Raw genomic sequence first — 26,028 nt, 5'->3', positions numbered from 1 at the left:
GCACATGCTCCGGTCTCCTGGTGCATGTATGAACACCCCCACCATGCGTGTACTACCTACCCTGATGCCTACCCTGCCCGTACCTGCATCTCGTGAGTGTCCACGTATGGTCGTCTACCCTGATGCCTACTGTGTGCATCCCTTGGTTGGCCAGGGGCGTGCTGCCTCAGCCCATCTCCACGCTTCTGTGCGGATAAACAAAACACCCTCACTGCCGCCTTTAATATCACCTGCCTCTGTGTACATATACAAGTCATAAACCGTGTCATCGCTTCTATGCTACATGCTGTGCTGACGCTGCACTCTCAGCCATGCTGCCCTTCACTTCTTTCCACTTCCGACTCCATGCTGCATTGTACGGCCACGGCGTTCTTCCCTTCCGTGCTCATTGCGTTGTTTAGTTCCGACTCCATACTGCACTGTACGGTACTAGGGAAGGCTTCCCTGGTACTAGAAATGAGAGAATATCGGCCATGAATGTCAAGGTTCCTTACGGTACGCATGCGCGCCCGAAGCAAAGCTACATGCACTTCTAGGTGATGTGCTACACGACGTACATACATAATAAAGACATTTGGATCAGTCCTCACTATGGAGTCCCGCGCGCATGCTGTATGCATGCCGGGCGCGGCGTTCAGACTGCTGTGTTCATTCATGTAGTACATGCGAAAAGCTTGCAAAGAATTGGGTATGCCCATCACAGCTCTATCTTGCTAGATGATATGGTGGTTACGACATCAGTAACCAATGCACTGCAGAAACCAATGCACTCCGTCGTTCAGGCGCACAGATGGCAGCCGTTTGCGCACTCCCTCGCGCTGGGCGGGCGGTGCCTCTGCGGGGAGCCCGCGCTTGGCGCGCCCGGGCTTGGGCCACACTGATGCCGACCGCCACAACGTCTGCGAAACGAAGGCAGAGGATAGCATACAGCACCAGCTCGCAAGCAGATGGCGTGGTGCCAGCCCATTAGCCTGACACGGCCCGCAGGACTGGGCGCAGCTGAGCTGCCTCCGGTTCTGGCACCGCCGTCAAACCTGCAGCAACGGCGTCCTCTGTGGCGGGTGCAGCTGTTAGCTGCTCCGGCGCTGGCGGTGACGGCGCAGCAGGCGTCTCCAACTGCTTATCCGGTGGTGGCGGCTCGAAAGTGTCAAGGTCGATACCGCTGACGCTGGAAGCATTCCTGCGGTGGCTGCGCCGCAGCACATGCTGCTGTGGAGCAGCGGCTGCAGCAGCAGCCACAGGCACTACAGCGCTTCTTGACCCCGGCGCCTGCTGATGCAGCTGTACCTCCGTGCCATATACACGCGGCTGTGCCGCTGCGCCAGCCGCGATGCTCGTGTTCACCAAGCCCGCGACAAGAAGTGTGCTGCATAGTGGCCCCGATACTGGTTCCGCGCCTGCTCCTCCTCATAGCCTTGCTGTAGCTCTGCTTGCACAGTGCTGTTGTGCTGGGTGAAACGAATGCGCAAGCCAACCTTCGCCGGCGGCGGCTGGGGAGTAATGGGAAGCACTGGGTTGCTGGGCTCCATGGTGGCGCTGAGGTAGTGCGAACCGGTGGTTCCAGACGCGGATGAAGCTGTACGAGAGCACCTTGTTACCGCACGTGTCGCAGTGCAAGTACTGCTTCTGCTCATCCCGGCCCATGGCTAAACTGAATGTTGTAACTTGTGGGCTGATGCTCAGGTATACTAGGAGAATCTGCGGCAGGGAAGAGAGGCAGGCAGCAGGACAGGGAGGGTGAAAGGCGATATGGGAAAGGGCACACAGGTGCCATTACACACCACCCCTTGGCGCCTGGCGCCTCCCATTTATGCATACCACCGAACTACGGTCACAGGCAGTGTTTGGCGCTCAACCCACACGCTGATGTGCGGATACCGGGGCACGCGGGCGGGCGCCATAGGGCGGCGAAATGGCACGGAAAACGCGACCTTAGTGCATGTCCCCAAATCTCAACCGTTTGTCGATGTGACAAGCGCGTTAGGATCCCCTGCACCTCTAGTTGGCCAAGACACGAAACCACCAGGGAATTTCGCTTGGGCGGTCCTGGCGATGCAAGAATGTGCCAGCATTCTGGTTGGAGCCACCGGTCCTCTCTAAGGCCCTGGCAATCAGCTCTGTATATGAGGAACCTCACATAATTGTAGGACACAACGGCGTCCCAGTGATTTAGCGCAGCTACGCAAGTCCGCAACGCGAAACCCCTGGAATTTCGCGACCTTAGTGCAGACCGTCTGCGCACGTCTAAACTATATCGGGCCAGGCGCACAGTGTTCATACAGATGTCTATTTGGCCAAGACACCTAACCACGGCAGGAGAGCCGGAGGCGACGCCATATGGACGTTCGCGACGCCAGGGGCATGTCCGGGCGGGAACTAATGCCACACCGGCCGCGTCCTTGAGACTTCTAAGGCCACGCCAGCCCAAGCCAGGGCTTCTTATTGTCCTTGCGGTACTCTGGTAGCTGCTGGCAGCTCCTTAGAATGCCCAGCGAGCCCGCAAAGGGCCGATTACCCCCGACTTGCCGTTGCTTTGAGGGCCCACAGCAGCTCCAGTGCGCGGCGAATCGCCTGGCGACTAGCTTTCGAGCCCATTCCACTAGTCCATGCTATATAGATCGGTCGGTGGTCCAAAACGGCCGAAGATGGCTCCCAAACACTCGAAATGTTACAGAGGGGCCTGCGCCCCATTCCTAGCGACATCTGTCGGTTCATATGACTACACATTTGTCCAGGTTACAATAATAAAGTCTCAGGAGCAGGCGCTGAGGGGTCCGAACACCTTTTGGCCGGGTCCCATGCAGCCCGGGCTGGATCCAGGCCGAGTTGCATACCCCCCTCCCCTGCTGCGGCCTACCACATACTGTGCGGTGCTATTACACCAGCAAAGACGCTCACTAGACACCGGCCGGCATCAACCTGCGCGCCGGCGCCGCTTCTTGGGCGGCGCATCGCAGCGCTCTTCTACCTCCTCCACGTGGACTTGCTTGCTCTCTCCGCTGCGCACGCAGGCAGGCAGGCAGGCAGCAGGCAGGCAGCAGGCAGGCAGGCAGGCAGGCAGGCAGGCAGGCAGGCAGGCAGGCAGGCAGGCAGGCAGGCAGGCAGGCAGGCAGGCAGGCAGGCAGGCAGGCAGGCAGGCAGGCAGGCAGGCAGGCAGGCAGGCAGGCAGGCAGGCAGGCAGGCAGGCAGGCAGGCAGGCAGGCAGGCACGGACAGGGGCGATCCTTTGGGGCTTCGCCCCCCTGGATCGCTTTTCGCTCAGGGGCAGGGGTACCCCTGCTCAGGGGGCTCAGCCCAAAAAATGTGTCGCTGACCGACTTCCGCAAGGATTTGGGTGAAGACTTGCGTGACGGCATTAAGGCGACGGTAGGTGCTGTGGCCGGTGGGACTAAGCTCCAGCGTGTCGGCCATTGCGGACGAGGGCGGGTCAGCCTGGGTCAGCCTGGGTCAGCGGCTACGCGGTACGCAGCTTCGCCTGTACCGATTCAAGGCTGGTGTGGATCAGGCCACTCAGGTATGCAGCACTATCACCCTGTGCGTGGCCATCACCCCAGCCGTTGGAGGTGGCGTGAGGTGTGGCCCAAGGTATGCAGTCTATGCATCCTTGCCTGCTGACTGCTAGCTGTCATCGATCGACATGCAGCAGCACGGCAGCAGCAGCAGCAGCAACCCGGGCTCACTTCAGTTTTGGGCAGTGTCCCAAATTGACACAACCTTTGGACCCCAGCCATTATCTGGTTGGGGGACCTGTTACACTGGGGGGTAGGTGAGGTTGAATCCGCATCCCATGAATTACAAGTGCCCACTGGCATGCCGTCACAATTGCACGCAATTAGGAACCCTTGCTTCGTACGGCGTTCACACCTGCCAGCCACACCCACCGGTGCCTCATCACAGACGCACTCACGCACGCACACCGGAGCAACCCATCCAGTACCACAGCAACAGCAGCTCCCCGCAGGCCGCTCGCTCGCCATCATGCATGTCTAGCTCATCAATCACACGCTCTGCTTTCCGCCGCCGCCGTCCTCCTCCTGCCGGAAGTCCTCCACTCGGTTGCTGGTCTCAGTCACGATGCGCACACGGCTGGCGCTGCCAGCCGCGCTCCGCAGCATGAAACTGGGGCTGCGCACGCCGCCACTGCTACCGCCACCTACGCCGTTGCCCTTATTGCCACCGACGCTGCCGTTCGCAGTCTTCAGCACGCCACCGCTGCCCAGTGTCTGGGCACGGTTGCTGGGAATGACAACAGCCGGCACGGCGCCACCGCCGGAGCCGCTGCCCATGCCCATGCCGGGCAGTGGTAGCATCTGGCTGCCCATGGTGCTGAGAGATGGCTGCGAAGCCATCATCAACGCCTTCTCGCTTACACCACTGCTCAGCATCATCTGGCGTGCGGTGAAGGAGGGGGTGGCGATCTGTCCGGTGGAGTGGTTGGGCGTGACGCGGGTGGAGGGCTGGCGTGCCGTCATCTTGCTGGCGAAGGTGCCAAGCGCGGCCTTGACGGACTTGGCGCGGGTGAGGCTGGCGCCACTGTGGCCGGAGTCGGTGCGGAGGTCGCCGCTGCCGGTGGCAGCCACATCCTCCTCGTCGTCTGCCGCGTCGTGTGCGAAGCGGCCGCCGATGTACACGAGCACCTGCAGACACACGTACACCGCCACCAGGCCCACAGCCGTGTACACCAGGGCCCAGTTCCAAACCTGGATCATAGGGAGGAGGGAAGCGGGGCACGCACACGCAAGGGGTGGGAAGATGTTATCATACCGCATGCGAAAAGAAAGAGAGGCCGGCCGGGTGATTGCAGGGCAATCCGAGTCAAGAAACCCAGACGTGCACACATCGATCTTTCTTGAGCCCATCCACACACGCACGCCACCTCCGCTCTCACCTTCTGTGCCTGCTTGGCCGTGCCTCCGTAGGCGATCTGGCTGGCATCACCGGCGTACCAGCGGCGCTTGGAGTCGCGGTAGGAGGGGGTGGTGGCGTACACGTCCTGGTGGGGTGGGGTAAACACGGGTACGGCACGGGCGCGTGTCGTGACGAGTTATGGCAGGGTAGCAGGGCTGCGCCAGGCAAGGCGGCTTTGATAGAGCACAACATGAACACACGCTACTAGCCCCCTCACCTCGCGGTACAGCAGCAGTGCCTCGTTCACGGCACTGCCGTACTCCCAGCTCTGCGACCAGACCATGCCGTACGGCTGCGGGTAGATGGTGGGCGAGACCAGCAGACCGCGGCCCTTGCCCTGGGAGAAGTAGTCAATGGAGTAGTCACGGACGCCAAACACGGCCTCGGCACTGCCGCCCTTGAGCTCCTGATGAGGGAGGGGGTTGGGATTGAGGAGAAGAGGTGGCCGGTTGGCGCGTGTATATTGGAAGGAGGGAAGGGCCGAAGGTTGCAGTCCAGTCTGCGTGCGTGCTCACCTCGAAGCAGTCTGAGAGGTGCGGCACGAGCACCTTGGACACGCCGATTCCAGGAAAGTTGGAGTCAAAGAAGAAGTTGTAAAAGCCTAGTGGGATGAGCGAGCGGATGAGTGGAAAGAGGAGGGAAGGGATGAGGCGGTGGAAGGGCGCGGGGCGAAGTGATAGACTGCATGAGAATGGCGGCACATGCGCGTATGGCTCACCCTCCTCCAGGCACACCGTGCGACCGGCCAGGTCGTTAGCGGTTAGGATCTGGCTGGCTGACAGCTGGGCGGTCGTCAGCGTGGACGAGATAATGGAGGTCACGAACGAAATCAGGAAGATGCCAAACAGCACCTGCGCACAAGTGTGTGGTTGGGGAGAGGGCGTTGGAAGAGGGTGAGGGTGTGTAGATGAGTGCCCAAGGGACACTGCGCACTGTAACGACGGGAAAATCGCGTCTCGGCGCGTCTCAGCGCGTCAGGATGCGTCAGGGGGCGTCTGACCGCGTATCGTGACGCGAGTGCCGAGACGCGAACAGTGACGCGAACTACTTTGAAGGGGACCCATACCATGGTGCGCACGGTGTTTTACACTAGCCTATACTGCTATTGCGACAAATGTAGCCTTGCCCGGCAGTATGTGTGCGTGTGTGGACAGAGGGCATTAGGATAAAGCTAGATGCACGACAGAGCCCAAGGGACAATTGTAGACTGCATGCGCACAGGAAGGGTCATTGGGTCAAGCTCAACACTCCCGCGGCCGGCGGGTCTTGCCACGCCGCACCCTCGCGCGCACAACACGCACAACTCACCCACACAGTGATAATCAGTCGGCCGAGCGGCGTGCGGATGCGCTTCTCGGGCGCAATGACTCCGTTGAGCAGCACGTTGGATGAGAACCACACGCCGTCACGTAGCGCATCCAGGTACTTGCTGGAGAAGGCGCTGGAGGCAAGGTCGGAGTTGGGGTCAACCACAGCGTCCTGCATGCAGCAGTGAATGGGTTGGAAACGCGGGTGGTGAGCAATAAAGTGCTTCCTGGACGGAAGATGTGGAAGGAGGGCAAGCAAGTATGTACGGAATGTGAAGGGCGTGTGCGCGAGTAAGCGAGTGTCCATTTGGATGGGCACGGTACACGTGTGTGCATATGGGTTGATTCCCCTGCGCCGTCCTGCTCTCCCGCACCTCTTCCTCGACCCACACGTGGCCTGGGCCCCATCGCTCCACCAGCCACACCACGTGCGCAATGACAAAGGTGGTGATCACCGCGACGGCGATGATGTGCACAATGTCACGCTGGAAAAACACGGAGAAGTAGTTGACTGCGGCGGGGCAAGCAGGAAGGGGAGGGGGCGGGGAGGGGTAGCAGGTGGGCGCGTGAGTAAGGGTGTGTGCGAGAGGTAGGGTCCTGCGTCAGGGCTGCTGCGTGCTCATCAGGGGTGCGCAAGTGGCAGGCAGGATGGGGATGCCTCGCTCCGGCGACGCCCCCACTAACCGTTGGAACCGTCGGAGATCTTTGAGGTGATGGTCCAACCGCCGTCGTAGAAGGGCTGGGAGAAATCCACACAGCACGCGAACTGTATGCAGCAGGGGCGGCAGCAGTGCCGGAGTCAGGGAAGGGGCATGAGCAAGAGCAACAGCAGAGCATGGGGCGGGCTCCCGTCCCCAACATCCATCCTTCCGTAACGCTGCACCACCTGTGTCTCTCCCACACACCTTTTCGTAGTCTGAGTCGGACTGCAGCACTGTGCTGTTGTCGGGCAGCGGGCAGGCCTTGGTGCACAGGTCGCGACTTGCGGAGATGAAAAACGACTGAACCGCAACTGCATGTGGGGAGGAGGTAGGAGGAGACAGGACAAGGAAACAGGAAGGTGAAGGAAGGTGAGAGGGGGCAGGGAGGCAAGGACTGAAGGCGGCAATGCACGAGGTCAGCGTCTAGCGGTACTCGAAGGCAGCAGCTGCGGGAATGGGGACGTGGGTGGGTTCGGCAAAAAAAGTCTTGGTGCACGAGCGAGCGCCGGGGCACGCGTGCCACGTCTCCCACCATCGCAGTTCTCCTGGACACGGACGTCGTAGAGAATGCGCGAGAAGCCCATTTGCGCGAAGGTGTAGTAGACAATTGTGAAGTTCCACTTAAGGATCTGGTTAAACAGGACGTCCTGCGACAAGGGGCGCGGCCGCGCGGGGCAGCGACAAGGGGCACACGAGGGCATGGGAACGGGCGTCAGCGGCACGCGACGTGCCCGACAAAAAGGTCAACTCCGTGATGGCTAAAACGGTTCGCCATGTAGCGCGTTCACATGAAGACGCCAATTAAATGTATAGCAACGATGCAAATGCGCCCGGCAGCGATCGCGCCGCACAGAACCGCCAGCCCTAGCTGCGGATGGCATCCGCGCCCCGACGCTCACCACCATATCGATTCCCATGCCTTGCAGGTTGTCCTTGGCAGCGCTTGGCGTCAGCGACTGACCATCGTTGAGCTTGACACCGTTCTTGAGCCCCACCGTGGGCGGGGAGTCCAGGACACACACGCGAATGGGCTTATCGGGCGCGGCAACTGGCCCCTTTGCCATAGCGACTGTGCCCAGCAGCAAAATAGCAAGACATACTTCCATCAGGTGCCACCTGATAGCTTTTACCGGCGGTGTGTTTGAGCGCGCCATGGCTGGTCGCGGATGTCTAGCGAGTCACGTTAAATGGGCTCAGTCGGCGCAGCTGAGGTTCTCTGTATATATGATACAACATGCGCTAATGCGGTACTATACTCGATGCCTGCTCAGCTGCATGCGTCTGCCCGCCTCCCAAAAAGCGGTTTCTATAGCTGGCAGATAACACGACCAACCGTTCCGTCGCTTTGCGTTCTTTGCGTTCGGTCTATGAGGCCTAGGTTACCAGCTTACTAAGCTTGCAATATACATCGCGACCGGGTTGCTCAGCTGCTCGGCCCGGCGGCAAGCCATACACACTTCATTTCGGGCATCCTGACTCGGAAAGAGGGTTCGGCCCTCGTTCGGCCCTCCGGCACTTTGGCATAAGCGGTGGCCGTTCAGCATGCAGCTATATCCAGCAGCCAGTGCCTAAGCCTGTCTCGCCGGGCCCCGCTCTGGCGACTGTTACCCTTCTCCCGTGCAGGCCGGGCCTCTTCCTGCCGAGCATTTTGGCCCAAGGCTGCTCCTGCGCCACCAACTTATCCACCCCCGCGTCAAAACTTTCCTACCTCGACCCCGCCCAATCCTGCCCCCGTCAGCCCCCCACCAGCTGCTACCTGGCTATGCGCGCCCGCTCCTGCGCCAGCGCCCGGTCCACCGCGCGCCGCGCCACCTCCGCCACGCCCACCACCCCCCGCCGCAGCTCCCCGCCAGGCCCGCTCGCCCCCGGCCCCACCCTCGCCGCCGCCTCCAGCTGCAGCAGCTCCCGCCGCCGTACCTCCAGCAGCGCCGCCAACACCTCCTCCGGCTCGTCACTCAGCCGCCGCAGCCCCGCCGCCAACGCCCGCCCCGCCCCCGCCGCCTCCACCGCCTCCACCTGCGCTGCCTCCACATGCGCTGCCTCCACCTGCGCTGCCTCCACCTGCGCTGCCTCCGTCGCCTCCGCCGCCTCCGCGGCGCCCTGCAGCGCCTCCGCCAGCCACGACAGCACCACCCACCGCTGCCGCACGTGGCTGCCCGACCCCTCCTCCACCTCCTCCGCACTGGGCGCCCGCACCAGCACCTCCAGACGCGGGGGCGAGGACGGGTCAGCCGCCGGCGCCGCCGCCGCGCCGCCGGCCGTGTTGGGGCTGGGCCAGGAGGCGGCGCTGGGTGGCACGTGCGCCACACGTGCCAGTCCGGCATCCACCAGCGCCGCCAGCAGCGCCTCACTCGGCCCCGACCCCGCCTGCGCCCCCGCGGCCGCGCCCGCGGCCGCTCTCGCGGCCGCTCCCTGGGAGTCGCCGGTAGATGCAGAGGCGGCGGCGGCGGCGCCAGAGGCGGCGGGCAGCAGCTGCGCCAGCGCGGCGGCTAGCTGTGACCGGCTGATGTCGAATGTGTCACACTCGCGGTGCGGGTCGGAGGAGTGCGGCATGAAGCCGTACTCCTCAAGCCACCTGGCGGGACACAGAGAGAGACAGAGTACACATGCACAATACGTTCAGCTCCGCATCAGCCCTACTTTTCCCGTGCAACAGTGCAACCTCATCCGCTGCAGCTGCGACGTCCGCACCCTTCCCACACACCATGCAGCACACCCTCTCCCGCCCTCCACCCACCACACACACACACACACACACACACACACGCACTGTCTTTGCGCAACGTTTTCCTTGTGCTCTTTAACACACACACGCACCTGTCCGTGCACGTCAGGCCGCTGGGGCCGTCCTCCGCCCCCGCCACGTAGTCAAACAACAGCGGCTCGCCGGCCGCGATGGGGCGAGCCGCCACCAGCACCGCAGCCCAGCCGTCACCGGGGTTGCTAGGTGGCAGGATCTGTGGCAGCACGGAGTGGCGGAGCGGGGCAGGCGGGTGGGGCAGGGTGCGGCTGCTTAGTCCTTCGTCCCAACCGGGGGTTTGAGGTCTCAGACGGTCGCACACACACACACACACACACACACACACACACACACACACACACACACACACACACACACGCACGCGGCCACACGCACCTCGTACAGCACGTTTGCGCCCTCGCCCAGGAACGCATGATTGGCCAGGTCCAACACCGGCATCATCACGCCGAAATCCTGAAGGGGTGGGGCCCGGGGTGGGGCGGGGTGGCGGGGCACGGGGGCAGGGTTGTGGCCATGCTTAGAACGAAAGGACGGTCAGAGACAATGGAAGGGTGGCGAAGTGACTGCAAGCAAATGGCTTGCAACCGCGCCTTCGCGTTCTAACCAACCCAACAAACCCAACAAACACAACCACCACCACCACCACCGTCACCACAAGCAGCAGTGCAGCCGCTGAGCAGGCCGCCCCCCTGCTCTCACCTCCGCCCACTCGGGAATGGCCACCGGCACCTTGATGGGCCCCAGCTTGTCCTCCCCGGGCGTGCCGACGCCGCCGCCCGCCCGCAGCTCCGCCGCCGCCACACTGACTGTGCGCGTCTTGGCGGCCGCGTAGGCCCAGTGCCACAGCGACATCCACAGGTCCCGCCCGCTGCTGCTACTGCCACTGCCGCCACTGCTACTGCCACTGCCGCTGCTACTGCCGGAGCCCGCCGTGTTGTTGGCAGTAGCGGTGGCCAGTCGCAGCAGCGCGGCGCGGCCTCCGGGCATGTCCGCCAGCGCGGCCCGGGCCAGTCGGGCGCTGCCGTACAGGGCCACCTCGGCGCGGCGCTTGGCGGCCAGGCGGCGCAGGCCCGGCAGGGGGGCCAGCAGCGGCGCGTCAGACAGCCTGTGTGCGTGTGTGTGTGTGTGTGTGTGTGTGTGTGTGTGTGTGTGTGTGTGTGTGTGTGTGTGTGTGTGTGTGTGCGTGTGTTAAAGAGCACAAGGAAAACATTGCGCAAAGACAGTGTATGCGATGCAGCAAAGCGACGGTTTACGGTGTGTGTGTGTGTGTGTGTGTGTGTGTGTATATGTGTATGTGTGTGTGTGAGAAGGGAGCACAAGGGGCATGTGGACTGTGTGGGATACGACAACATCACCCTGCGCCTGCCCCTCCCCCACATGCCGCATGCCCCACTCCCCACCACCCCTCGCCCCCATCCTCCTGTCCCCCGCCCCCGCAGGCCCGCACCCACCCCGCGTGCATGGGCAGTCCTGGGAAGCTCCTGGGCAGCAGGCACAGGTAGTGCGCCCAGGGCGAGCGCGCGCCGTGCACCGCCGCCTCGTAGGCCAGCGCCAGCGGGTCCAGGAACAGGTCGGCAGAGGGCTGCCGCGACCAGCCCGTCACGGCGGCGGCGGCGTAGCGGGCTGCAGGGGGGGTGGAGAGGGAGGGAAGGGGAGGGGAGGGAAGGGGAGGGGAGGAAGGTGGGAGGAAAGGAAGGTGGGAAGGGGAGGGATGGAGGGAAGGAGGAGGTGGGAGGGATAAGGGATGTGGCATAGATCAGGGCGCCCAATCCGAGACTGAGAAGCATTCCTCCCGTCGCCCAGCCTCCACCTCGCCACCTCCCCATCTCTCAACCACACGCCCCGCACACGCCCCGCACGCCGCACCCGCTCTGAAGCTGGCAATGGACAGGCCCAGGCTCAGCGGCACCGACAACACCGTCTCGCCCTCAGCCACGTCCACACGAGTCTGCAGGCGGCAGGGGGGGATTGTTTGGAGGGGGGGGAGTGCCAGCACACAAACCTAGAGGAATGAAGGGACCCCAAACGCAAGGAGCACCGCTGGCATAAGAAGATCGAGGCATCGCGACCCCTCCACCCCCTGTCCACCCCCTCCACCCCCTCCACCCCCTCCTGCCCCCCACCCCCCACCCCCCAGGCCCCCACTCACGTGTAGGCCGCGCACGCCGCTGCCGTCCACCCCCGGCGCCACCTTGCTGGCGTCCCCGCCCGCAGCCGCCAGCCACCGCACCAGAGCACGGAAGTGAACCGCCGCCGCCGCGTCCGTGCCCGCACCCGCACCGCCGCCGCCCGCAGCTCCGCCAGCGGCACCCGCAGCACCGGCTCCAGCCCCAGCTGCGGATTCGGATCCTAATGCAGCTGCGGATCCGGATACAGCTGCGGATTCTGTTGTAGGCTCTGTTGTGGACTCGGTTGCTGCAGCCTTTGTGGCCAGGTCGCCGCACCAGCCCAGCAGCGTGTCAATGTCGGTGGCGCTGTAGTATGGCGACTCCCCCTCCCCCGCCCCCGCCCCCGCCGCCGCTACCCGCGCCTGCAGCGTCTGCGCCTCCCACACACGCGGGTCAGCCCAATCCAGCTCCGGCTCCACCACGCGCCGCCGCCGCCGCCGCTGCTGCTGCTGCCGCTGCCGCGCGCTGCCGCTGACGGGGTCGCGCGGCGGCAGCGTGAGGGGGTAGTAGTCGCGGAGGCTGGGGCCGCCGGCGGCGGGGTCGTCGCCGTCGCCGCCGCCGACCCAGGTGCCGAAGGCGTAGAAGGCATCGGCGGTGGTGTTGAGCACTAGACCAGCCACGGGGTGCTGCGAGAGCTTGGCGAGGTTCTGCAGAGGGCAGGAGGAACAGGCGGGCGGGAGGAAAGGGGGGCTCACGTGGGGTAAGGGGTCGAGTGGCTGAGATCGGCATGGCTTGGCTATAAGCTTTTGCTTGTCGATACAACAATAGCCGCGGCAAGTAACTAGCTGCACCGGCGCATGGTCGTCGAGTGCATTTTCTAGTAGACGCCCTAAACTAGTCATGCACTCTTGATTTACCTCTGGATCGGTATAGGGCATGATAACAGCGGTCACCAGTGCAGCAAGCGCCGCTGATATTAGAGCGAGCTTAACCTCCATGGTTGCTATGTTGAGTCTTGACTACTGAAGGTTTTGGACATGTGAGAGTATATCACGGTTTATAATAGGCTGTATCAAGTCGCTGCCCACGATGCAAAAGGCCCGAAACAGCCTTTGGCCCTTTCAGAGCAGGCTGAGACCATCCTTCGGCAACGGCTTTTGCTCCATGGCCTTTTCATGCAGCTTAGTTGTCTTATTTACCCGGAGTCTCACTGTACGCGCAGATGGATGATGCGGGGCACAAGGGTTGTTTGTGTGGGCGCCTGGCAGGCGCCGTGCCAACCGTCTGTCAACTGCCCGTGGCTGTGGGCCGCAGGCACCTATCCGCTTATTGTTTGTGTTATCATCTATTGGGAAGATACAAGCACCAGGACATGCGAACACTCTCTGATTGCTGGCCCTGCCCGCCTGCCGACGTTGGGTCCATCCATGGCTAACGTGCCAGCGCTGCCCCGTGCTGTGTTATGTGTCTGAGAACGCGGGGCATCTGATACACATACTGCTTTGCCTGGTTTGTGCTGCGGAGTCGTGGCCAGGGGACGATGGAAGCTCGGATTGGGCAGCGCGCCCTGGCGCGCCCATGCGCTATGCGGTGCATCCAACTCTCATCTTGGGCATAAAGGTTCTTTCGTTTCTGCAGTCTATCACAAAGCGTGGGTGCTAAAGATTTTAAATGTAGGTCAGTGCGGCCACGCCAGGCGCCTTCAGCAATTCGGCGCGACGGGCCGACGCAAACAAGAATGCGGCTGCGGATTGTTTCATGGAACGTAAACGGACTCCGTAGAGTAATCGCGCACTTTGGCTCGCTGGACAAGTTCCTGTCGGCGCTGGAAGCTGACGTGCTATGCATCCAGGAGCACAAGCTGACGCGGGCTGACCTGAAGCGGGAGCTGGCGCTCGCAGATGGCTGGTGCGAGGGGGCAGGGTGCAGGGGGCAGAGGCCGGGCGGCTATGCAGAGCGGGGGTGGCCGAGGGGGTGGCGAAGGTGGGGGCAAGCGGGGGGGATAGATGGGGGCGAGGTGGGGGCCCGAGGGCTGGGTAGAAATGGGCAGGTCGTGTGGCTGGGGCAGACTGGCCGGGCACTGCACGTAGCGCAATCCGGCACACATGCCTCCCCACTCCCTGACCCCCCCGAGCTCCCGTCCAACCGCCCTGCGCCCCCCGGCACGCAGGGAGTCGTTCTTCGCCTTCACCCGCGGGAGGGTGGGCTACTCGGGAGTGGCCACCTTCTGCCGTCGTGCGCCCGGAGCACTGCCGCTGGCGGCGGAGGAGGGATTCACAGGCGCCCTGCTAGCACCCGGACCCGGACCCGGACCCGGACCCGGGAGCAACGGCAACGGCTGCGGCAGCGCCCCCCAGCCACCTCCACCCCTGCCACCACTGCAGCAGTCAGCATCACCCGATGCAGGGGCCGGCGCAGCAGCCCCCGCACCCTCAGCGGTCGCAGCGGCGCCGGCGGTGGGCGCGGCGCCGGGCCCTCGCTTCTGGCGCGGCTCCGGTCTGGGCCTGGGTCCCGAGGAGCTCCGGGCTCTGGACGGCGAGGGGCGTGTGGTGATCACCGAGCACGGGGCGCTGGTGCTGGTCAACGTGTACGGCCCCGCCATCACCAGTGAGGAGCGCGCGGAGGAGCGGGGCGCCTTCAAGATGACCTTCTTCAGGGTGGGGCTGGTTTGTGTGTGGGGGGTTGTAGTTGTGTGGGTGTGTGTGAGGGTGTGGGTGTGGGTGTGGGTGTGTGTGTGTGTGTGTGTGTGTGTGTGTGTGTGTGTATGTGCGTGTGTGTGCATGTGCGGGGTCAATGTGTAGGGGTGTCTTTGTCACGGTGGTGTGCTGCAGGAGGAGGAGGGGGAGGGGGAAGACGAGGAGGAGGACTGGAGGAGGAAAGGTGGAATGAGGGATGGCGGTGGCGCTCACAACCGCACCTCCGCTGCGACCTCGTGTGTCCCCCGGTGACTTAACCCGCCGTCCAAACCCGCGGCAGCCCCACCATACCTCCACAGCCACCACACCTGCACACCTTGCCGCATACCACCACACCCTGCCGCACACCCCCTCATGCACGGTGTCCACCCCCTCCCTCCCTCCCCACGCCTCCCACTGCGTCAGGCGCTGCAGCACCGCCTGGACGGCTTCCTGGCGGCCGGCCGGCGGCTGGTGGTGCTGGGCGACTTCAACATCAGCCCCGCAGCGGCGGACAGGGCCGGAGCCACACCCCGCACCTTTGAGCCGCACCGGCCCGACCGGCTGTGGCTAAACACGCTGTTGCGGCGGGGCGGGGGCCGGGGGCGGGGGCGGGAATGTCAGAGGCGGGAGGGGGAGCGGGAGGGGGAAGAGGGAGGGGCGGAGGGCGGCGGGAGGGGGCCAGGTCGTGGCGGCGGCGGCTCCAACTCGGTCGGAGATGCGGAGTGGGGCGCAGCGGCGGCAGGTGGTCCGGCGGCGGCGGCGGCGGCGGCGGCGGCGGCGGTAGGCGCTCCGGCGACGGCGGGTGCGGCGGCTCTGTGGCGGCTGGGGAGTGCCGACCTGGAAGCAGCTGCAGAGGATGCGGAGGCGGAGGCGGAGGCTGCGGGGAGCGAGGAGGAGAATGGGTGGTGGGACGGACTCCGGCAGGCGCAAGCAGAAGCCGAGGTGGAGGCGGGGGCTGGAGGGTTTCTGGAGGCGCGGGAGGAGCGCTCAGCTTCGCCTGGGTCCGACATCGGGCCTGGCAATGAGCCCGGCGGCAGTGGTGGTGGCGGTGGCGGTGGTGGGGAGGGCGGCGGGGTGGCGGGAGGCGGCGGCGCGCGCTCGCGGCCGCCGCAGCCACAGACGGCTCAGGCGCTGCCGCCCTTTGTGGACACCTTCCGGGCCTTTCACCCGACCCGGTGCGTGTGTGTGTGTGCGTGTGCGTGTGCGTGTGCGTGTGCGTGCGTAGGAGTTGGTGTCAGGTGACCGGGAGCGATGCTCGCAGCTGTGCGTGCATGCGGCCGCCGACCTACACACCGGCATGTTGCCCAGTAAGCTCCCCAGCACCTTGGCACCTACGCACCTGCGCTCACATGCGCACGGCGGCCTCCCTCTCTCTCCCCTCCCGCCTCCCTGTGCCCTCTCCCTCAATCGCCCCTCTCGTCTAGGCGTGACGCCTACACGTGTTGGAACACCAGCTCCGGCGCCCGCGTCAACAACTTCGGGTCGCGCATCGACCTCATACTGGCCGCAGACGGCACGCCCGGAGCCGTGGCGGCGGCGGCGGCGGCAACAGCCGAGGCAGTGGCGGCCGCAGATGCTGCTACTGCCGCAGGTGCTGCAACTGCCGCCGCAGGCGCCGCTGCTGCAGTTGGCAGGGCGCCGGCAGTCCCTGGCGATGGCAGCAGTCCGTCCGGGGCTGGGGCGCGCGCTGGAGGCGGCGTGGAGGGAGCGACGCCCCGCTGCTGCTGCCTGCCGTGGGTGGTTGGCGCGGTAAGTTGGGCGGTTTACCTGTCGCTCTTTCGCTCCGCATCACTGGATTGCAAAACACATCGGTGATGCAGAGGAGCGCGGCGTAGGGAGCAAGCACAATGGCCGTTGCGGCGTTTGACCTCCGGAGCCTGCTGCGCTCCTTTTTACACCCTGCTTCTCCGGCTCTGACCTTAAATGTTGTCAGTCTGTGTGACTTCCTTTGTCGCGCAGGATATCATGGTGGACTTCCAGGGCAGCGATCACGCGCCTCTGTGGGTGGACCTTGAGATGCCAGATGAGGAATGGGCGGCGGCGGCAGCGGCTGTAGCAGCGTCCGCGGCGGCGGCAGGGCAGCCGCAGCAGTCTCAGGCAGCGGTAGCCAGCAGTAGCCAGCCGCTGCCGCCGCCGCCGGCCCTGAGCACACGGTTCATGTTCGACGCCAGCCGCCAAGCCACCCTGCTGTCCTGCCTGGCACGGGCCGGCGCTGCTACAGCCGCCACCGCGGGGCCCGCGTCTGCTACTGCTACTGCCGAGGCCGCTGCGGCGGCGCCGCCGCCGTCTGGCGGCGGCACTGTGGGTGCCGTGGGCAGGCCGCAGCTGCCGCCGCGCCCTGGGTTGGGCGCAGCTGCTACAGCCAAGTCCGGCAAGGGTGCTGCTGCCGCATCTGCCGCCGGCGGCAGTAGCAGCAGCCAGCGCAAGCTAACCATGTTCATGCGGCCTCACCCGGGCCCCGGTCCGCACTCCACGTCCAGTGCCAGTGCTACTGCCACTGCTGCTGCTGGGTCGCAAAGTGCGGGCGTGCCGCCTCGCAGCAGCCGCAGCCAACCGCAGCTGCTACGCCCCATGTCCGGCTCCATGCCACCCGGACTCACGAGCGGCAGCGGCGGCTGTAGCGGCAGCGGTGGTTGCAGCGGCTGTAGCGCGCCGACCATTGACCTGACGGGTGATGCCGGGGACACGCCCACAACGGGACCGGCAGTAGCATCAGGCATGGCTGTGGCGGCAGGCACGACCGCCCAGGACCCTGTAGACCCGGGGCTATCACTTCCACAGCAGGCCCAGCTACAGCCGCAGTCGCAGCCACAGTTTGTGCTGCTACAGCCAGGGGCGTCGCAACCGGACTGCTGCAGCCCCAACTCGCCGCGCGCCACCACTGGCCGACAAGTGCCGGTTGTAGCAGCCCCGCTGGCAGTAGCAGCCACCAACACAGGGCCAGCAGCAGCAGCTGCACAGCCTGCTGCGGTTGTCGTTGGTGGTGGCGCGGGAGGTGGTGGCGGCGCGGAGGCGCAGCAACAGCCGGGGTCTGTGGTGGTGGCGGCGGCGTGGCGGCAGATCCAGGACCAGATGAAACCACCCAGGTGAGCGGGCGCGTCGTTGCGTGTATGTGTGTGTGTGTGTGTGCGGGGGTGTGTGTGCGTGGGTGGCTGCATACTGTGGCTGCTGCAGGGGCTTGTCTGCCACCTGTTTAGGTTTCAATGGCCCCCTCCCTTCCCGCCTTGCCTGGCGGCTCTGTGTCGCTCTCTCCTGCAGGTGCCCGGGGCACGGCGAGGCCTGCGTCATCCGCACCGTCAAAAAGAAGGGCGAGAACAACGGCCGACAGGTGCGTTTGGGGGCTCACTGCCGCGTGTGTTCATGGAGGTAAAGGCGCAAAGGAGAGGGGAAGCGCGCAGCACCGTCTCGCGTGTCATGTCGTTGTGCAGATGTTGTTTGCGGAGTGGTCGGCACCGACGCCCCATGGTGGACTGAACGTCACCCGTCTGCCGCCGTACCTGCCGCCGTACCTGCCGCCGCCACCCAAACCCCCCAGTTCTGGTGCTGCGCGCGGCCTGATGGTCTGCCGCCGCAGGGCCGCTGTGACTTCTTTCAGTGGGCACGAGGCAGGGGCGCGCCAGCAGCAGGGGGGACAGGAGCGGGGGCAGGGGGGGCGCTGGGGGCAGGGGCAGGGGCAGGGATCAAGAGAGCGGCGGGGCAGGGGCCTGGGGCAGTGCTGGGGCCTGCGGGAAAGCGGCCGCGAGGGTGAGGGAAAGGGCAAGAGACGCATCCAGCATGTGAGGGGTGCTGCTCATGCTTGCGTTGGCAGTGCGGTGTTGTGCTGCTGGACAGATGCAAGTTGACTTGATAACCGAGTGGGTGGACGTGGTGCGTTGTAATGACATGTTTGAGAGGGTTCGAGAGGTTGTGAGCTTGAGACGAATGACTTGACCAGAGTGCGAGCCGGACAGGACGGGAGAGAAGTAGAGCGAGGGAGCCAACAGAGAGGAAGCATCAGTGCATGTGTGTCAACAGTAAAGAAGAGTCCTCCTGCGGATTGCGAGGGTGCCGTGCGACATCGCTACATTGCTTGCGCAACAGCCACCAACAGCAGTTGAGATTACTCCGGTTGCGTACTAGGATGCGCCAACCACCCCCACGCAAATGCATCCTGCCAGCACAGACACACATTCGGTACGCAGCCCGGCAGTCGTGTGCCCACCAGCCACCCAGCCATCCTGCAGATTACGGTACGGCACTGTGCAAAGCAGCCAAGGCAGGGCCCCGGAGAGAAATGTCCCGAGCTCGCTTCAGAGGAATCACGCAAAACACATCGTTGGCAGCCCCGCACCGCCCCGTCCCCACCCACCCTAGATCGCGCCTCCACACACTTGTTTCCAACGTGTCGGCACCGCCGCACCAAGCAGGCCATTAGTCACACAATCCCGCTTCATCGCTTTCTTTAGTCCAACAACCAAGTCCTCACACATCAAAACACCTTTCGCATTTGCCCCGCGCCGCGCCGCAACAAACGGCGTCTTTAACACTGCCCCTACCTGTCAACGTGCGCCTGCCTGCCTGTCTGCGCCTGCCTGCCTGCTCCACACTCTGTAACCCATCCTATCCCCACAACTTCCTCTCCCGCCTGCCCCGCCACCCCCCCCTGCTGTCTAGAAGTCCGGCGAGCTGATCAGGTCCACCAGGGCCGACAAGTAGTGCACGTCAAAGCCCGTCCGCTCCAGCAGCCCCAGCAGCCGCGGGTGCGCGCTGGCGGCGTGCAGGGAGGCACCCGCGCGCAGCCGCGGCACACACCCGCCTGCGCCCTCACCAACTGCCGCCGCCGGCGCCGCCGCCGCCGCCCCCTCGCCACTCGCCGCGTCGCCGGCGCCCGCGCCACTAGCCGCAGTCGCGCCCGCCGCCGCGGTGGCGGGAGGTGCTGCTGCGAGGAGGCTGGTCCTCAGGGCGGGGATGTGGTGTCGCGACAGAGCCGCCAGCAGCGCCAGCGCCAGCAGCTGCCACTGGGCCGGCTTGAAGGAGGGCACCGGCCCGGACAGCCTGTGCGTGTGTGTGCGTATGTGTGTGTGTGTGTGTGAAGAGGCGCAGGGCGGGGTCAGGGGCGGGGTCACGGGCAAGGCCGGGTGACATCGAGGCAGCGCAGGGTGCAGGGTGGCGGCGCCAGGCAGCATGGGGCAGACGGAGGTATATGAGGTGGTTGCGGGACACACTCTCTTTCACACGCACACACACACACACACACACACACACACACACACGCACACACATACACACACGCGTGTGGTCCCTTCTGCGCTCCCTGACACACGCCCACACCTGAATGTGGACACCAGCGCCGCGAGCTTGCGGTCGACGTCGGACGCGGCCACGCGCACGCCCAGCCCGCCGCACACCTCACGCAGCGGCGCCGCCAGCAGCTGCAGCAGCACGGCCCGCTGCTGCCGCGCCGCGGAGTCGCCGCCCCCGCCGTCGCCCGCGTCGTCGTAGGCGTAGGCCGAGTCCGGCAGCGCCGGGCCTGTGGACAGGGTGCAAACCAACCGACTAAAAAGCGAAGTTGGCGGGTCTTGAAAAGTTGCGTGCACATGTCCCTGGCTCAATCCCTGGCCATGCTTTGAGCCCGCACACTGCTGCCGCTGATGCGAACGATGCCGTGCCTGATGTGCTTCCACGTTCCAGGACTCCTCAGCCCAGCTCCAACACCAGCTCAGCTTCAACCCCAGCTCAGCTGCACCCCGGCCCCCGCCCCATCCCCCTTCCCCGCCCCGCACCTGGGTCCTGCATGGGCCCCAGCCCCACGCCCACCACGTAGGCCACCGTGCGCGCGTTGGTCCAGCCGCACAGCGCCATCTGCACCTGGTTGAAGGGGCTGAGCACGGCGGCGTAGTGCGCGGTGGTGCGCCGGAAGTAGGGCAGCATGGCCCTGCGCGTACGTGTGTGCGCGGGTGTGCGGGCAGGTGTTAGAGCGCGCGGTTGTGATTGCATAATGCGTGAAGTCAATCATTGCAAGCATGCTTCCCACCTCCCATCCACAAACATCATGCACACACACACACACACACACACACACACACACACACACACACACACGGACGGGTGTCTCTCCGTTTTGATGCCCAACAACCATGTACACACACACACTTGAAGTTGTAGTCGTCTGCTGACGAGGCGTTGGAGGCGGTGTCGTCCAGCTCGCTGTCGGCGCCGCTGTCCAGGTCGTCACGCAGCAGCCACGGCTCATCCACCTCCTCGCCAGCAGCAGTAGCAGCAACGGCAGCAGCAGCGGCAGTAGCAGCAGCGGCAGTAGTAGCAGCAGCGGCAGTAGCAGTGCCATCTCCGACTGCCTTGCCGCTGGCAGTAGCGCTGGTTGCATCCCGCGGCTCTGACTGCTGCTGTGCTGTGGGCTCCTCCGCTTGCGCCTGCCGCGCCTGCTGCGGCGCCTGTTGGCTGGCAGCGCCCTTGGCTGGCCCGGCTGAGATGCTCCCTGACGCCGCGGCGGGTGGTGAGGGGGCGACAGCGGCAGCCGCCGCAGCCTGGCGCCGCGGTGGCTGCTGCTGCGGCAGCTTGGCGGCCGCTGCCGCTGCCGGCGCCGTCATTTGCTGCAGTTGCTGCAGCTGCAGCAGCCCCTGCTGCCGCTGCTGCTCGCGCTTCTCCTTCCAAAGGCTCGCCGCCTTGCCCGGCGCTCCCGCCCCCGCCCCTGCCCCTGTCCCTGCCTTTGCCGCCGCGCCCGTGGAGCCGGCCTTGCTCGGCCCAGCCGCTGCCGCCACCACTTGCTGCGCCTGCTGCCCCCGCGCCTTCGGCCCCGGGGCCACTGGCTGCTTTGCGCCCGCCGCCGCCCCGGACGGCCGATCACAGCTCCCGCCCGCTGCGACAGCCACTGGCAACGCCTTCCGCGCCCTCCTCCCGCCCTTCCCGCCCTCGCCCTCGTCCTCACTGCCGTCGCTGCCGCTGCCGCCGCCGCCCCGTGCCGCCAGCTCCGCCTGCTCGTCCTCCTCCTCGTCCACCGCCCGCAGCGAGCCGTAATACAAATCATCCGCCATCTCATCCGCATCGCGATCATCATGCACGAACTCCTCCTCGCGGCTGCGCCGCTGCTTCTCCCCCTCCCCATCTTCATCGTCGTCCTCCTCCTCGTCCTCCTCATCTGAGAAGTAGGGCTGCTGCTCGGGCGGGATGGGCACGCCGCTGCCCTGGGGCCGCTTGCCGCTAGGCACCCGGATCACGTGCACCCGCGGCGGCGCGCTGGGCTCCCCCGGCCGCAGCTCCGGCTCGCCGGGCCGCTGCGGCTGCGGCTGCGGCTGCGGCTGCGCTGCTGGCGCAATGGCGCCAGGCGCCTTGGGGGCGCCGGAAGCGGCGGCGTTGGGGGAGGGCGCGGCAGCTGAAGGTGATGGCGATGGTGGTGGTGATGCAGCAGCCGGCTGCTGCGCCTGGCGTGGAGGTGCCGATGAGCTCGCCACAGCACCTACAACTGCCCCGCCACTGCTGCTGCTGCTGCTGCTGCTGGCCCCACTGCTGCTCGCAGCCGGCGCCCCCACTGCCGCCTCCAGGTAAACCACCTTGCGGCGCGGCGGCGCCTGCGGCAGGAACCTCCGCAGCCGCCCACCGCCCGCGGCGTCGGCGGCTGGTGCTGCTGCCGTTGCTGCCGTTGCTGCTGGTGCTAAGGACGGTGTTGCTGCTGCCGGTGCTGCAGCCCGTGCGCCGCTATCTGCCCCCGCTGCACTGCTAGCGGGCGCTGGCGTGACCGCCGTCGTCACGGGCAGTACCGATGCCGGTGCCGCTTCCGCCCCTGCCGGCTTGTCAGCAGGCAGTGCACAGACCCCGACGGCGGTGCCGGCGCCAGAGGCCGCGGCCGCGGCTGCAGCGGGCGCTGCTGGCGTGGACACGGTCGTGGAGGTGGAGGTGGAGGTGGCGATGCCGGCAGCGGCGGTGGCGGGTGGCCGGATCGGCGCGGACGCCGCTGCACCACCACTGCCGCCGCCTTTGGCGCCGCCGCGCTTGCCCCCCTTGCTGACGCCGACGCCCCCAGCGGCGGGCGGAAACCACATGCGCAGCGCCCGAGGCGGCTTGCCCGGTGGCGCCACCTCTGAGGGCACAGACACGAGCAGAGGCCGAGGCAGGGGAGGCGATATTCAGGGACAGACGTGGGTGCGATGCGAGATGGCTGCAGCTGCAGCTGCGCCCCAGTCGCACAGCCGCACCCTACCGCAATCCCACTCACCGTTCACCGCTGCAGGTAGGGCTGCATCAGACAGGCCCACGGCCGCCGCCGTGTCGCCAGCACTGCCGCTGCCGCCGGCTCTCCCTGACGGCCTCTCCTCCTCCTCCGCACCCGCTTCCGCGTCTGCCTCTGCAGCGTCCCTCAGCACCTCCGCCGCCTCCGCCACGCGCAGCACGCCGCGCGGCCCTTTGGCCGGCCCCCGCTGCCGGCCCAGGCTCGACGCCGCCGCCGCCGCTGCCGCCTCACCGTTGCCGCTAGCGCCCGCCTCTTCGTCCGAGTTCTCGACGTCAAATACCAGCAGCGGCTGCTGCGGTGCGGCTGCAGCGGCTGCAGCGGCTGTAGTGGCGCCTGAGGCTGCAGCTGCCGCGGTCCCATGGGCGCCAGCGGTTGTGGTAGTGTCCGCGCTGGCTGCAGCAGCGGCAGCGGCAGCGGATGCCGCAGCAGCGGCGGCGGCCTCCCTCGCGGCCGCCGCCCTGTCCGCGAAGGAGCCACCGCGTGACGCCTTCGCCTCCGCCGGCATTGAGAACTCCACCTGCAAGTCCACGACATGCATGACAACATCAATTATTGCTCTCAAAGACGCAACGTCTGTCACGGCTCAGCAATAGGATGCCGGTGCCCCGCCTGCCAGTCCCCGCAGTCCACTTCCACACCGGCCGCAACTCCAACCTGCATGACTCCACCCAGTAAGTCCCTGCCCTCCCCCCCTGAGCTGCTCTCTCCCTTTCCCTGCCCCTGCCCTCCCCCTCAGCTTCCTTCTCCCCCCACCCTCCCGCGCCCCTGGGGTCACCTTGGGTCCGAACCTGACGCGCCGCCGCTCCACCGCCTCCCCCGTGGCCGCCGCCACCGCCGCCGCAGTGGCCGCCCCCAGCACCACCTTGGCGCTGCTCTCCTTCTTCAGCGCCGGCCGGGGCGGAGCCGCCGCCGCAGCCGGCAGCGACAGCCGCCGCCGCCCCCTGGAGCCGCCGTCCTGGCCCTCACCCTCACCCCCGCCCACCTCCTCGTCCTCGTCCCCGTCTTCATCGCCCTCCTCCAGCACCACAGCAGGCGAGGCGCCGCGCGGCCCCGCCCGCGGCCCTGCGCCACCCGCCCGCCGCGCCCGCGGCACATAGCCCTCCACCGCGCCCGCCGCCGCCACCGCCGCCGCCGCCGCTGCCACCGCTCCGGCCTCGTCCGCCGCCCCCTCCGCCGGCTCCACCGCCGCCGCCACGGTCACCGCCGCCGCCCGCCTGTCCAGGGCTCTGCCTCCCGCCGCCGCCTCCGCCGCCGCCTGCCGCGGGTCGCGCTCCACCACGGCGTTCATCATGGTCGCCACGCCGCCGCCCTGGGCCGCCACGTCGCGCATGCCCGCCGGCCTGCAGGGGTGTGGCGCGTGTGCGTGTGTCGTCGTGCCGAGTGCCGCATTTGGTGAAATGAGTCGTACGTCGTGTGATGTCGGGGACACAGGTGCGGGGCGGGGCGTACATGGGAGTCCATAATGCTGCGCAGGCAGATCCCGCGGCCCCTTTGGTCGCCTCCCCACCCAGCCACACAGCTCTCCACTCGCGGTCGCAGCACACGCCACCCGATCACTCCTGCCCCGCCCCCATGTCGTTCTTTTCATCTCCGTCGCCCCGACTCTGTAGCTTGCCGGGCACGGGGGCACCAGCGCGGCCCGCCCCATACACGCACACCCTTTCGCACACACGGCGTCGACCCCTCGCCCCTATCGCTATTGCCACAAAGCACATCCGCTCCCTACACACCACTCAAAAGCCCGCACCTGCGCGGCGCGTGGCTGGCCGCCATGAGCACCCTGGCCCCCGGCCTCAGCCGCTCCAGGGGGTCCTCACCCAGCGCGTCCGCGTACCCCTCAACCAGCGCCTCGCAGCCCGAGCAGCAGAAGTGCCCGCTGCCGCCGCCGCCGCCACTGCCGCCGCCGCCGCCACTTGGAGCGGAGGAGGCGGCGGCGGCGGCGGCAGGGGAGGGCGCGGCGGCGAAGTCGAAGGAGGGGTCCCAGCCGCCTCGTGTGGGCCGTGAGGGCAGGCGGTGCGGCCGGCTGCACAGCGGGTTGCCGCACTTGCCTGCACCAGCACGGCGGGGGGGGGGGGGGGGGCGGGATAGCGCCACGCAAAGGGCTGAGCCAGTATTGGCAGTCACGCAAGCGGATTGTCCTCGGCCTTTCGCCCACCCACCCATCCACCTAACCCCCACCCATGCCCCCCACACACCACGCTTTGTGGGCTGGTTCTGGGTCTTGGTTTAGCTAGTATTGTAATAAAGCATCTCACCCACCACACCCACCGAGTCCACTCCCCACCCCCACACGCACCCGCCAGCACGCGCTCCTCCGCCACGCCCCGCAGCTCGGCGCCGCTCATGGGCGCCACCAGCCGCCCCAGCGCCGCCTCGTCCGCCGCGCCGCGCTCCAGCAGCAGCAGCATGGCCGTGAACACGGCGCGCCGCCGCCGGGCCTCAAAGTCCAGGTCGGCGGCGTCATCGGCGTCGGCGTCGGTGGCGTCGGCGTCGTCATCGGCGGCTTCGCCGTTGGCGGAGGCGGCGTCGGCTGCTGCGAGCTCGGCGGCGGTGACCGCGCCGAGAGAGGTGGTGGCCAGGGCTGTGCTGCTGGTGGAAGTGGAAATGGAGGTGGAGTTGTAGGAGGTGGTGGAGGTGGTGGAGGCGGAGGCGGGTGGCGCGGGGAGCTCGTCCTCATTGATGGGCGCAGTGGCCGCCGGGCCCATCGCCGCTGCTGATGCCTTTCCTGCCGCGGCCTGCACCGGGCCCTGACCTGCGCCCTTGCTGGCAGCAGCGGATGACGCGCCGGAGGCTCCTGAGCTACGTGGGCCAGAGTCTTTGGGGGCGCCGGCCGCCACTGTCCCTGCCGTGCCGGGCCCAGCGCTAGTGCGGGGCGCCAACGCGATGCCAGGCGCAGCCGCCGTCGGCCCAGGATCCGACACCTCTGACCGTGAGGATGCAGCGTCCGTAGCGGCAACTCCTCCACGTTCGCTTGCTGAGCCAGCGCCGCCTGCGCCATCAGCCGCGGCTTTCTCTTGCGGCGATGACGAGATTCTAGATTCTTGTGACGCTGAAGCCGGGGCTTCTATGATATCTTCATCATCATCATACGAAAGAATGGGCAGTAGGAAGTCCGCCATGATTGATACTCTGGCTAAACAGCGCTGAGTGTGGCAGTTCAACTTTATTTGGTGCTTGCCGTGCGGTCGCTCCGCATTTCTTATTCTTTCGGAATACAGCCTAAACTGAGTTCAATGATTGCTTTTTGAGTTGTGGGCAAGAACTCCATTTGCGCGTTTCCCCATCCGGGGGCGTGCTGTGCGCGGGAAGCGGCACTCTTCTCAGCGCGGCGCCCTAATCCAG

General features: G+C 66.2%; 4 protein-coding genes across 4 annotated transcripts; 1 reads left to right on the top strand and 3 right to left on the bottom strand.

Annotated features, from left to right (window-relative positions):
• Positions 1-3,773: 3,773 nt before the first annotated feature.
• Positions 3,774-8,141, bottom strand: CHLRE_12g532850v5 (uncharacterized protein). Its single transcript, XM_001692965.2, has 11 exons — positions 7,815-8,141; positions 7,448-7,562; positions 7,120-7,226; positions 6,899-6,980; positions 6,589-6,725; positions 6,216-6,386; positions 5,626-5,758; positions 5,423-5,508; positions 5,125-5,313; positions 4,888-4,992; positions 3,774-4,699 (listed from the first exon to the last, which is right to left on the bottom strand). Exons 1-11 carry the CDS (start codon positions 8,019-8,021, stop codon positions 3,998-4,000), a joined length of 2,034 nt encoding a protein of 677 aa, XP_001693017.2. The 5' UTR covers positions 8,022-8,141; the 3' UTR covers positions 3,774-3,997.
• Positions 8,142-8,209: 68 nt separating this feature from the next.
• On the bottom strand, positions 8,210-13,121 carry CHLRE_12g532800v5 (uncharacterized protein). The gene is made up of 8 exons (XM_043068594.1): positions 12,702-13,121; positions 11,826-12,491; positions 11,543-11,624; positions 11,128-11,299; positions 10,376-10,781; positions 10,052-10,129; positions 9,733-9,872; positions 8,210-9,490 (listed from the first exon to the last, which is right to left on the bottom strand). Exons 1-8 carry the CDS (start codon positions 12,780-12,782, stop codon positions 8,668-8,670), a joined length of 2,448 nt encoding a protein of 815 aa, XP_042918689.1. The 5' UTR covers positions 12,783-13,121; the 3' UTR covers positions 8,210-8,667.
• Positions 13,122-13,421: 300 nt separating this feature from the next.
• Positions 13,422-18,487, top strand: CHLRE_12g532750v5 (uncharacterized protein). Its single transcript, XM_043068593.1, has 7 exons — positions 13,422-13,692; positions 13,955-14,441; positions 14,886-15,637; positions 15,887-16,211; positions 16,422-17,548; positions 17,721-17,790; positions 17,998-18,487. Exons 1-7 carry the CDS (start codon positions 13,523-13,525, stop codon positions 18,208-18,210), a joined length of 3,144 nt encoding a protein of 1,047 aa, XP_042918688.1. The 5' UTR covers positions 13,422-13,522; the 3' UTR covers positions 18,211-18,487.
• A 2-nt stretch (positions 18,488-18,489) lies between these two features.
• On the bottom strand, positions 18,490-25,911 carry CHLRE_12g532700v5 (uncharacterized protein). The gene is made up of 8 exons (XM_043068592.1): positions 24,983-25,911; positions 24,434-24,734; positions 23,462-24,026; positions 22,672-23,203; positions 20,595-22,536; positions 20,225-20,376; positions 19,773-19,971; positions 18,490-19,496 (listed from the first exon to the last, which is right to left on the bottom strand). Exons 1-8 carry the CDS (start codon positions 25,803-25,805, stop codon positions 19,112-19,114), a joined length of 4,899 nt encoding a protein of 1,632 aa, XP_042918687.1. The 5' UTR covers positions 25,806-25,911; the 3' UTR covers positions 18,490-19,111.
• Between the last annotated feature and the right edge of the window lie 117 nt (positions 25,912-26,028).

This window comes from Chlamydomonas reinhardtii, chromosome 12, assembly GCF_000002595.2.
Source record: "Chlamydomonas reinhardtii strain CC-503 cw92 mt+ chromosome 12, whole genome shotgun sequence".
Lineage (NCBI taxonomy): Eukaryota > Viridiplantae > Chlorophyta > Chlorophyceae > Chlamydomonadales > Chlamydomonadaceae > Chlamydomonas > Chlamydomonas reinhardtii.
Note: the sequence above shows the minus strand (reverse complement) of the source record. Positions and strands in the feature narration are given on the sequence as shown.